The 12,389-nt window shown below is 36.1% G+C and overlaps 1 protein-coding gene across 1 annotated transcript; it reads right to left on the minus strand.

The window, feature by feature from the left end:
* Positions 1-149: 149 nt before the first annotated feature.
* LOC143881464 (RING/U-box superfamily protein) lies at positions 150-9,131 on the minus strand. Its single transcript, XM_077384542.1, has 7 exons — positions 8,973-9,131; positions 7,116-7,210; positions 6,167-6,243; positions 5,995-6,050; positions 5,764-5,879; positions 4,416-4,477; positions 150-662 (listed from the first exon to the last, which is right to left on the minus strand). Exons 1-7 carry the CDS (start codon positions 9,067-9,069, stop codon positions 368-370), a joined length of 798 nt encoding a protein of 265 aa, XP_077240657.1. The 5' UTR covers positions 9,070-9,131; the 3' UTR covers positions 150-367.
* Positions 9,132-12,389: the final 3,258 nt, after the last annotated feature.

Below are 12,389 nucleotides of genomic sequence, written 5' to 3' on the forward strand. Positions count from 1 at the left end.
ATTATTTCATCCTTGAGGATTGTGGGCAAATGAACTCTTGTACATAAAACAATATTAAAAAATACACCTTGGTTAGTACTATCAGGCACATTTAACCTCTTGTGAAAAAGGTGGGAACAACATTATCATTTCCATTAACAACTGTCATGTAATCTGTTGGAAACTGTACTATTCTTTCATTGGCTTGTGAATTGCATACTAGACTTGGAAAAGACATCACAGTGATTTGAAGGTCTCCAAAATGTTATACAGAATTCCGGGAACTTGGCGATATATGTTAATGAGCCCACATGAGAAAAAAAAATGGGGAGGTCACAGAAAATGGGCAATCAATCCAATTCTACTTTAACATTAATGATTGATATATTCAGTCTGTTATATCCGTTTCCTCATAAAAAAGATTCAAATATGCTACTTGTGGTGTTTGGTCATGTATTTCCTCTGCATTCTCACTGGTTTCAACATAAGTATCTGAACCCAAACACTGCAAGTAAACTTTATCGTAAGCTTCAATGGTTAAACCTGAAGCAAGGAATAGTTCTACCTCATTTACAAAGCGCTCAGTTCTTCCAAATAGAAAAGGCCCCGCAGCATCAGAAATCAAAGCCCGGAACTCTTCTTGCTTTTGTTCAGGCACACCCTTCATATGCTCTCGTTTATTTCTGCAGTAATCATCAGAGCATCAAGAATGAAACAAATTAGGTACCTCTAGTAACATATGTTAAGACAAATTGGACATGTAACTCACGTCTTATATATTCAAGCAAATCATCAAATTTCCATGATTATGGGTACTCATAACTCCTGACAACATATACAACACCAAAAAATGGCTATGGCAATGTGGGCAGAAAATTGGAGACAGATTGATGGAGAGTAAAAACATTTCCAGGCACAAACAGGACACCTGATTACCATCATCAAAATATAAAATATACTTTGAATGCATAGGCAATCGACTACTTAAAAGATGGCCATATCCGTTTGCTTCAAGTTGATGTGTTGGCTTGATTAACAAAATGACATAGATGCCCTGAACAAAATGCTAAAAAACATTTCAACATGTGTTCCTACAGTTGGACAACACTATTTATTGAAATTCCCTTTAGCAAGGCTAAAGACAAATTCGCATCTGGGAGAGGATCTTTGCATAGAGGCGGTTCGCTACTTCAAAACCACCTATTGTTTTGTTTGATTTATCTACATAAACAATGATTGAGTCCACCACTCAATGTTGAATGCATCAAACATCCAGTGTTTGGCTTTGGGCCACCTAAAATATATGGCTGACTGATATATACTATATAGATTAGCCATGATGGGACTCAACCGTCAAGAGGAATCCATCAACAACCAATGATGGGGCCCAAGTGTGACATGTAAATCTATTCGAAGTAGATTAGCTATTCGAAACTCGCCATACACATCGAATGCATCAACCATCTATAATAGGAACCATGTCAAATGCATGCCCAATTGATCTAGAACAACCAAGATGGGCCCTGCCACCCATTCGGAATGCATTAACTACTCTACATGTGATGGAGCCCACATGGAATAGGCAGTAGAACTAGCTAAAAGACAAGCCTATCGTGATGCTTTAATCTCACGAAATTGGTTCCATCCACGAAATGGTGAAAAGCCTATACAAAGTGTTAAAATTGAGTAATTACTAAAGTTGCATTACACAAGGGCGACAGTGAAAGTTGGAATTTGAAGAGGAAAGAACCATCCACAAGATTGAATTGCGATTTATCATGGCTAATATGCCACAATCGGCATGGATTTCATGCAATCCCCACATTGGAGTTGCTGCATACCACATGAGTAATGGAGCCATTGTTGGTGGTCTAGATCAATGGACCAAGTAACATGCAGTTTGAAAATAGCAATCTTTCATCATCATTTTATGAAAGGAAAAAACTCTTCCTCTTAAAATAGAAGCATATGCCCATCTTTTAGCTACATTCACTAGCCATGCAATCCACTCGAACCCCATCATTGATAGTTGATGCCATTCCACATAGGTGGTACTTCCCAACATGGTTGGTCTAGTTCAATTGAGCAACCACTTGACGTGAGTGCTATTATGGGTGGCTGATGAATTTGATAAGGGCCATGGGCCCCATCCAAGGTTTCATATGTCAATTTAAGTATAGACTTTGGTAGCCACAGAATCGATAACTTGTTAGTTTCGGCCATGGATTTCGGTGGAAATCCTACAAAATCACGAAAGTTCATCGAAATTCGTGCAAGTGATGGAATTTTAAGATGAACTTCAGGAAATGCTAGAATAAGCATGCGTACACAATTTAAAACTATAACTAAGCATGGCAACCATTCAAAATGACTTCACAAGATCAAACATCTAATGATATGCATTGTCGCACAAGGATAATTTGCCCATATAACTTACGATGAGGATGGGTAAAACTCAAAACATGCGGTATTTGTAAAGTTACGTTAGTAGTATTCAGAAAACACAAAGAAAAAAGACCTATAAGTGTCGTCGTGAATCCAGAAGTAGCCAAGGTACAACAATTAGATTGAATTTTGGTTTGTCCTAGCCAAGGTACAACAATTAAATTTCCATCATTGGCATGAATTTCATGCAATCCCCACATAAGAGTTGTTGCATTCCACATGAGCAATGGAGCCATTATTGGTGGTCTAGATCAATGGGCCAAGAAACATGCAGTTGGAAAATAGCAATCTTTCATCATCATTTAATGAAAGGAGCTCCTCCCCTTAAAGTAGAAGCATATGGCCATCTTTTGGCTACATCCACTAGCCATGCAATCCACTTGAACCCCATCATTGGTAGTTGATGCATTCTACCTAGGTAGCAGTTCCCAACATGGTAGGTCTAGATCAATTGAGCATCCATTTGAAATGAGTGCTATTATGGGTGGCTGATGCATTTGATGTATGTCAATTTGAGTATAGACTTCGGTCGCCACAGAAGCGATAACTTGTCGGTTTCAGTCAAGGATTTCGGTGGAAATGCTAGAATAATCGCGTAAAGGAAATGCTAGAGTAAGCAAAGCAATCATCCATAATGACTTAAAAAGATAAAACACCTAGTGACATGCGTTATCGCACAAGTCTAGAACAATAAGATTCATTCTAAACACAAACTTTTATACATCGACATAAATATATGATTCAAATAAAAACAAACTTCATGAAAATTACAGATGGAATCCAGGTAAGATTCTTCACCACTAGTTTTTTTTTTTTTTTTTTTTTTTGTCATTTTTAGAAATAACACGGCCGAAACCTAGGTAAGATTCCTCACCACTAGTTTTTATTTTTATTTTTTGTCGTTTTTTTAGAAATAACTTCCAGCAATCTCGTTGTTCTTCTCTTTTTTGCAGATGGAGCTGATTTTTCCAGGATTTTTATCAAGAGGAAATGGTTTGTGTGCAGCTGCACAGATAAGCTATCAAATTGTTCCAGGCTTTTTATCAAATTGTCAACATTTCGACAGAAAATTTGCTTTTTTTTATTTGAAAAGTTACATGTTTCAGACAAAATCTCGAAATTTCAGACGAAATCTTTCATATTTCCAAAACCAAGTGGATTTTGTTTCGGTAGCAGCCAAAATCAAAATACTTTGGCAGAAACGAAATGTTTCGGCCGAAATTTAAAACCATGTTCAGGTACTAGTTTAACACCATAAATAGAAGTACTTTAACGGAGTGTGACCGAAATTTTTAAAGGATTTTCTGGGAAGCCATTAAGGGCTTGCATGGAGCTTGAAAATCCATCACTGCAGATAATCACTATTATTACTGTTACTCAAGTACAACAACCTGATCAGAAAGAGTGTTGCATCAGGCTTAAATCATTATCAACAAAAATTTTACATCACTTACGCAAGTAGGATGACCTGGTGGAGAAGAGTATCTATTAAAAAACCTATAACCTTTCAACAAGGCGCAGGTGGTAATGCTCTCCAAACAGTATTGGGGGACAACAAGCGAAGTAGCTTGACACTATTATAGGTCACTCAAAAATGCTCTCTTGCATTTAAATTGGTCCAAAGCACTTCATATTTTTATTAAGTTTGAAAAAACAAAGATCGGGTCCCCACTACTAGTGTCATAGACACACATGACTGAAGCATACTCCCAAAAAAGAATGGTCTGATGGATAAATAGAGATGTTCTTATAGAGATGTAAAATATAATAGTTGTTTCTTAACAACTAGAAGTCTAATACTTATAAATGTAACATATACCCTTTGATAAAAGAGTAAAGCTTGCAAGTACATAACCACTATACAAACAATCACATGCATTGTGTAGCAGCTCAAAGTGAGAATACAAAGAACATTGAAAATATATCATTAAAAAGGAACAATAAAGTAATGTTAATCATTAATCATTTTCAAATGCAGATATGGAACTTACCTTCGCAAGAACGACTCAACCACACCATGTATATGATGCACAATAATGTCGACATCTTCCTCCTAAAAAATATAAATAAAAAATTCAACAGTTAGCCATGTACAATGATGTAGCAAAAGATGAAATGGAAACCATGCACACATCTTTTAAGATTTTGCTTATCATTTTTTATAATTACTAATGTTTAATTCAAAGAAAATAGAAAATATATAGAATAGTTCCTAAGTAACTAAACTTTGGCAAAGATACTTTTTATTCCAATTAGCATAAGCCCACAAATTACCACATGATATGATTAAATGTTTAATTATATAAATATTTTCCACATTAAATCTCCCTCTCTCTCTCTCTCTCTCTCTCTCTCTCTCTCTCTCTCTCTCTCTCTGAGCATGATATAGATTAGTGCTTGCAAATAATACGTATCTAAGAGTGAATGGCCATTCATGGAATAACAACAGTTCAATTCAACCCCTCCAAAACCAATTGTAGCAAATGTTAAATCGGTGTTTCAAGAATCAAAAGATCTGGTGTTTCAAGAATCAAAAGATCTGGTGTTTCAAGAAGATGGGCATTGCATGATTATGAATCCCATGTATGAAAGCAACTGCATCAGGAAGACAAAGCTTCAACGTAAACTTAGTATCATATGTTGAACAAAGACAATGGACTTCACACATCAATGAAAACATGGTCTCTAAGCTGATGGGAATGGGGAATCATTGAGTAAAATATCTGAGATTCAAAAACTTTGAAAGATGAGTAACAACATGAAACACATGTTGTGAAGCTCATGAATGCATTTAGTGGCCCAGCTTCAAAGGAAGATCTGAGCCGGTTTAATCTATGGCCTATCAACAAGACAACCCAGATTGATCCCCTGGAATGGCAAAAAAAAATCTCAAATTCTACTCTCTTGGTGAACATAAGAATCTGTTTCGTAGAGAAATATGTTTTATGGTACAGCACCATCTTTTGAAACACCAAGCAAGGCTATCAAAAATCTGTATCACTTCAATCTGCCTAAAGTCATTTGGTTCAATATACACACAAAGCTCAATATCAGGATTACACCAGTTATGGTTAAAGCTAATGCTACCCTGTCAAACTTTCCATGTGACCAACTCTCCAGGTCTAGTTCATGTATGAGTATGGCATACCTAGAGGGGCCGCACTCGTCCAACAATGATTTGAATGTATGTTAGTCAGTCATGACTTTTGTTGTAATAGAATGAAGTACTAGACTGCATTATATTTCTCATTAATCTCATATTCACCCAGTAAGCCCTGCTATTAGTGTTTAAACTAAGAAGACTCGACATCAAGAAATTTTACATGGTAGAATAAAGACCTGAATAAGTGCTTGGATTTCCCTTTTCAACCACCTCTGAAGCCACCGGTTTGGCTGAAGATACCTATGGCATCTCCAGTACTGTAGAACATCAAATTTCTGATATATGACAATTGCTGCAGTGAATTATTTTAGAAAATACTTCAAATTAAGAAACCAACTGCAATAATGTATCATGAAAATAGATTCACAAATAAACAATTGAAAAAAGGGAAGATATATTGACTGTACCCGGTTCGCTGCAGTAGCATTGCAATCTATATCTATGAGATTCTGAAAAAGTAAAGCTATAAAATCCTCCATGAGATTAGTAAGACGGCATTTGTAGGAAAAAGCTGAATTGATATTTCTGCATTCTAAAATGGAAAAAAATTAAGAGAAAAGAAAAGTATGGACCACTTACCCCCCCTTATCCTGGTTTATATAATGCTGTTGGAAAGAATCCCCATCACAACCATGTATTATAGAAAAATTTTCTCTCTGCACAATTGGCCTTTCTCGTATAAAAGTGATGTCTCTCAAGCATGTAAATAGTAAATTTTAAAATGCATAAAGTGATAAAGGTATTGATCTAAAAGATAATGTCTAAAGTAAAGCAATCTTAAGTGTACAGCAAGCAAAGTTTTACAAGAAGATTAACAACTGTACATATAATCACCATCTGTCAATCAGGTGAATAAAAGTACTTTGTTGATAAGGACTGTCTTTTGCTTCCCATTGTATACTTCTGATCAACAACTCTTAATATGAAAAGCTCTATGATTTTTATTTTGAACGGGCAAATTAAAAGGTAAAGAGTAATCAGTAATAGTATGATCATAATGCTCTTGTGCTATATTTGATAATTGAATGCAACCAAGCAAGAAATGAAATAAAGAAAGAACAAGCAGAGAAGCAAATGAGAAGTGAAAGATGTCATGAGAGTACCAGTTATACATGGATTCAGATAGGAACAGACACCACAGACAGACAACATGAAAAGATTGCTGACCCCAACCCCCCCCCCACAGACACACAACACAACACACACACAGACAGGCTCACTTTTCAGTAGATTTTGTCTTCATTCACGAGGTGGATGCTCTCACATGCAACAGCCCATCAGCAAAATGCCTTCTGCGATGGACGCTAGCAAATCCCTTACTTTTAAATAGACCTAAGCCTTGTAAAGATGAACTGGGTATTACAAGAGGAAGAAATAAATGCAAGGCAAACATTAGCCATAAAGAACACTCAGCTACCAACTATGCAGAATCGCAGATCAATAATTGATATGAATTTTAACTTCCATAACAGAGAAATCATATTGACCAGCAAAAGAAGGAAGTTCTGAACACTGACTATTAACAAACCTTGCAAAGGGGACAATGGATGGATGAATTTGAGTGATAATGTTTTCCAGAAACCAATTTTGCCCAGTGAGAAATACAATTGTAGCAAAATGTATCTGTCAGCAGAAGATCAAAGGCATAAGAATGTCCATTTAAGTACGAGTAAAGCAATAAATGTTACAAATATCATATGTACAGTAATATTAGGAAATAATATTGAACTTCTGATCCATAATCTTTGCAATATCCATCTATTTCTTATTTCATTAAATATAAGTACAGGTTCAAAGAACTTAATAAAGGGAGGCCCAGTGCACGAGGCTCATGCCATTACGGGGTTAGGGGAGGGCTAGATGTATGCAGCCTTACCCCTGCTTTGCAGAGAGGCTGTTTCCGTGACTCGAACCCGTGACCACCAGGTCACAAATATGCTCCAATATTTATGGCAGCGAGTTTTCTCCAGTGAAGAACACTTGGGAGTTACATTTGATGTCATTATGCCTAGAACAGCATTTGCAGTGACAGAGAAAGAGTTGTAGTTTTGGGTATGTGTTTCATCTTGGATTAGGAATCTTTTCTTGATCATCTAAGAAGCAACAGGTAGTTGCACTTTGACAGTTGAGGTAGAAATAAAATATATTACAGCTGCTTATTGTATTAATAAAGCAATGAGGTTGGAAAAAAAAAAACTTGGTGATTTAAATTACAGACAAGTTGTATCGATGAAGATCATACGTAGAAAATCTTAAAGTAAAATCTACCGGGGCTTACCGCCATCCGGTGCCTAGTCATGTGCTTCCAATTGAAGCAAAAGTGTGGAAGATCCAAGCTCCACCTAGACTCAGTACTTTAAGCTGGGTGGCCTTCTAGGTCGGATTCAAACAGTGGATTTTCTCAGGCAGAGCGAAAAGCTGATAGTTGATCATTGTGCTTTGAGCATAGTGGCGGGGGAATCAGTGGATCACATTTTTATCCATTGGAGAGTGGCCAGGGAGGTGCGGAGTGGCATTCTCTCCAGGTTTGGAATTTCTTGGTCCTTCCCTTCCAAACTTCCAGATTTACTAGAAGGCTGGTCACTAGTGCCATGGAAGAAAAAAGGGAAAGTCCTTTGGGATGTGTGCCTTCTAGCTACCATGTGGGTTCTTTAAAAAGAAAGGAATGCTAGAGTATTCAAAGGTGTATCTAAGTCGCCATCTTTCTTATTCATCAAAGCAATAGCCTTGACTATTGCTTGAGTGAAATGCCTCCCTTCATTCCGATTCGTCTTGTCCTTCGACTTATAGCAGGGTTGGAAGGAGATTTGCTTCAGTTTTGAGAGACAGCACCCTATCATGCAGGAATGGCAACCCCCATCTCTTGGGTTGTTAAAATTAAACTTGGATGGTTCTAATATGAGGAATCCTGGACCGGATGGTATAGGAGGTGTCCTTAGAGACTATAGGGGTGAAGTTATTTGGGCGTTTTCATGGCCTATTGGGATAGCAGATGCTAGTGAGGCCGAGGTTCGAGTCGTTTCACCGGAGGATTAGAAAGCTTGGAAAGGGATTGTCTGAACCGTGTGATAGTGGAGATTATTCATGTAACAATAATTATTCTTGATAATACCCACACACAAAAATGGAAAGAATATGAAATATTTTCACATTTTCTTTTCGTATGTAGTTATTATCTTAAGCAATGTTTGTCAAATTTAAAGAAACCCTAATACGTGAAATTGAACAAGAATTTCAGGTGGAACAAAAAAGAAGAGATTTTTGGTACGGCAAATAGAAAAGCGAGCATGAGAGGAAAAACCCAATTGGATTTACGTTCATACAAATAGAGAGAGAGAGAGAGAGAGAGAGAGAGAGAGAGAGAGAGAGAGAGAGATGAACATACGGAAGCAGCGATCAAGATAGGCTTCTTGGTTGAGGGATTGGAGGCAAATGGGACAAGGGTTAGAGCCCTTGGAGGAGGAAGAGGTGTCTTTGATCATCACACCAGAAAATTCCACAGCTTATAACTCCAAAGGAAATTGATTGCAAGAACTCTACTTCAAAAAGAAAATTTCACAGCTTATAAGTTACTAGTAAAAAACATCGCACGGCCGACAAAGAACTGTACGGATCACGTCATTGGTTGATCCAAACCGTCCATGTGATGGAACACAACATAAATAGGTTGTGCCCCAAAAATCATTTCCATAGGCTGATCCTAGCCCTCCAATCTATAGATGTTTCCATAATTCCTCTTAAATCGGATGATTAAGATCACCCTATAGATTTTTTATTAAAAAATCATAAAGGATGGGGTAAGATTGAAATTATATGGCTTTAATAGGTGCCTTTGTTAAAAGCATAAAGGAGAGGTAGGATTGAAAATATGTGAGTTGAATGGGTGCATTTGTTAAAAAAAGTAAAAAAAAAATCATTTCCATAAGCTGATCTTAGCCCTCCAATCCATAGATGTTTCCATAATTCCTCTTAAATCGGATGGTTAAGATCACCCTATAGATTTTTTTATTAAAAAACCATAAAGGAAGGAGATAAGATTGAAAGTATATGGCTTTAATGGGTGCCTTTGTTAAAAGCATAAAGGAGGGGTAGGATTGAAAAATATGTGAATTGAATGGGTGCATTTGTTAAAAAAAGTAAAAAAAAGTGATGAGTAATTCTCATATAATTATCAAAAAAATAAAAAAATTCTCTTCTTTTCCTCTCCGCTTATAGTAGTAGATAAGTTATAACTCAAAGGAAATAGGGAAGTGATATATTCGCCTCCTTTGTTTTTTGATCGGTATATATTCACCCCCTTTGTTTACCTGGAACAACCCCCTCTAGTGTATTTATGAATTACGACTATTCTTTTACGCAACAGGGGCAAATATGTCATTTCCTTTTCTGATCAAATCCTATGGTGTGGCTGTACAGTACTATTGAAAATTACTTGATTATACGGGCTTACACCATCGGTTACAACATAAATAGTTTGTGCCCCAAAATCATTTCAATAGGATGATCCCAACCCTCGGCCCAATCTATAGAGATTTCCAAAAGATGCAGTTCCTCTATAGATCATAGGGCTAGGGTCACCCTATTGAAATGAATTTTGGGTCACAACCTATTTACATTATGGCCAATCAAATAGACGGTTTGGATCATCCTATGGTGTGGCCCGCACGCACAATGCCTTTTGAAAAATACTAGACTATACGGTTTACACCATCTAAAAATTCTTGTTTTAGTGTTCAAATTTTAATCTCAAGTACGTCTAATCGTATGCATATCAAGTATTTATAAGAATTGCTCATTACTTTGTATCTTATTTATTAATTTATTATCTTTATACTCAACTATCATTAGTTTCTAAATTATGTTTAATTGATTAATTAATATTTTTTACTAATATCATTGTCTACCTTGTTGCTTTCGAATTCAAATACTCATTATTATTTCTCACATTTGGTAGTTGTCTTTAATTCGCATTATTAATTCCTAACTCATTTCTCCATTATTTTTTTACTATCATTATTTATTTATTTATTTATTTAAACACTCATCGCCATCTATATAACTTACATTATCGTAAATTTTATTAATTATTTCTTAATTAATTTTTTAATCATCTTTATGTTCTGTATTTATAGGTGATCTAACCTGACCCAAAATTTAGTTGCACAAAAAGTAATTCATGTTTTGGCACCATCATGTACCTTTTTGTCATTAATTTTAATCATTCCCGATGTGAAAGGCCGATTTTAGTGCAAAGGAGCTACTATACAATGCAACTTAGACCCCATCTTCTATAGATTGGATGTGATGATGGTCACTATTAAAAGAAGGGATTTGCTAAAGACAGCAGTAGAAGGCATTTCGTGGGCAGGCTGTTGCATGTAGGGGTGTAAACGGATCGAATTCGAATCGGATAGTGCTATATCCGAATTCGAATTCGTTTACAAAATTCAGTATCCGAATTCGCATCCGAATTCGACGGATAATTAAAATTTGTTACCAAATTCGCATCCGACAGATATTATTCGAATACGGATATTATCCGTATCCGTTTATCCGGGGATTCAAATCCAAATTAATAAACAGATATCCGAATTCGAACATATCCCGTTTATCTGGATTCAAATCCAAATTCATAAACAGATATCCAAATTCGAACATATCCGAAATCATAAACGTACATCCGAATTTGAATGTATCCGTTTATCCAGATTGAAATCCATAAACGGATATCCGAATTTAAATCCGCAAAAAAATTTTATAAGGGCAGCAAACAGCTACCACCGTTTGCTTTGTTTTACTTACACATTAGTTTAAGACGATTTTATCATTAAACCCCGGCCCATATTTATACCCACAGCTCCACACAAGTTTTCACCTCTCTCCCGATGTGGGACTAAATTTGCAAAACAGTAGTGTTGTCTGTTGAAGATAACATAATTTTAATAACAGTAGTGTGGGCCATACCATAATTTTAATAAAGTGAGAGTGCGCCCGTATGACAGTAGTGTTGATAACATTTTCATTTTTTTTTATTTTATAATAATTTGCTACCAAGCTTCTCCTCTTGGAAAGTAGCAATGGTGGTGCAAAGATGCGCCGATTGGCAATTCGTGCTAGCAAAAATGTAAAAACGTAATCATTACACACAAAAAAGTAAAATAGTAAAGTATAAAGTTTTAAATGAAACATTACCAATAAAATATTTAAGGTTATGACAATTACTGAAAGAAACACTTACTTAGAATAATTATTACAATCCAATAATCCAATAATCCACAAATAGATTGTGCCTAAACAATCATTCCCATACATATTATAGAATCCTCTAGATCAGAGGGTTGGGACCTAAGATTATTCTATGGAAATGATAAGTTGGGCACAACCCTATTTCCATTGTGGCCCATCAAATGGACGGTTTGGATGGACCGTACAGTACATTTTGATTAATACTGGACTATATGCTTACACCATATAAAATCCATATTTCTTGTTACCAGATGTGACTGTATGGCCAACCAATGGATGGTGTAGATCTGATAGACCCAACAAATGGACTTATTAATGAAGGGAAGGATTTTCTTCAAAAGGAAAAATGTTATCTTTCTTGTCAGTATGGGTGGGATTGCATTTGAAGCGGATATGGCTAGACATCAATTCATAAGCACACAGACTTTGAGAAAAAGTACAGCACCTTAGTTTCTGTTAAATTTACAAAATTTTCCGGGTTACCCGCACCCACCTTTTTGCTCTATAATTCTCTAGAAACTATGCCATCTTCTTTCAATCACCAGCATCCATTTGT

This window comes from Tasmannia lanceolata, unplaced genomic scaffold (assembly GCF_043159265.1).
Source record: "Tasmannia lanceolata isolate RefF3 unplaced genomic scaffold, GAP_Taslan_0.1 ptg000007l, whole genome shotgun sequence".
NCBI lineage: Eukaryota > Viridiplantae > Streptophyta > Magnoliopsida > Canellales > Winteraceae > Tasmannia > Tasmannia lanceolata.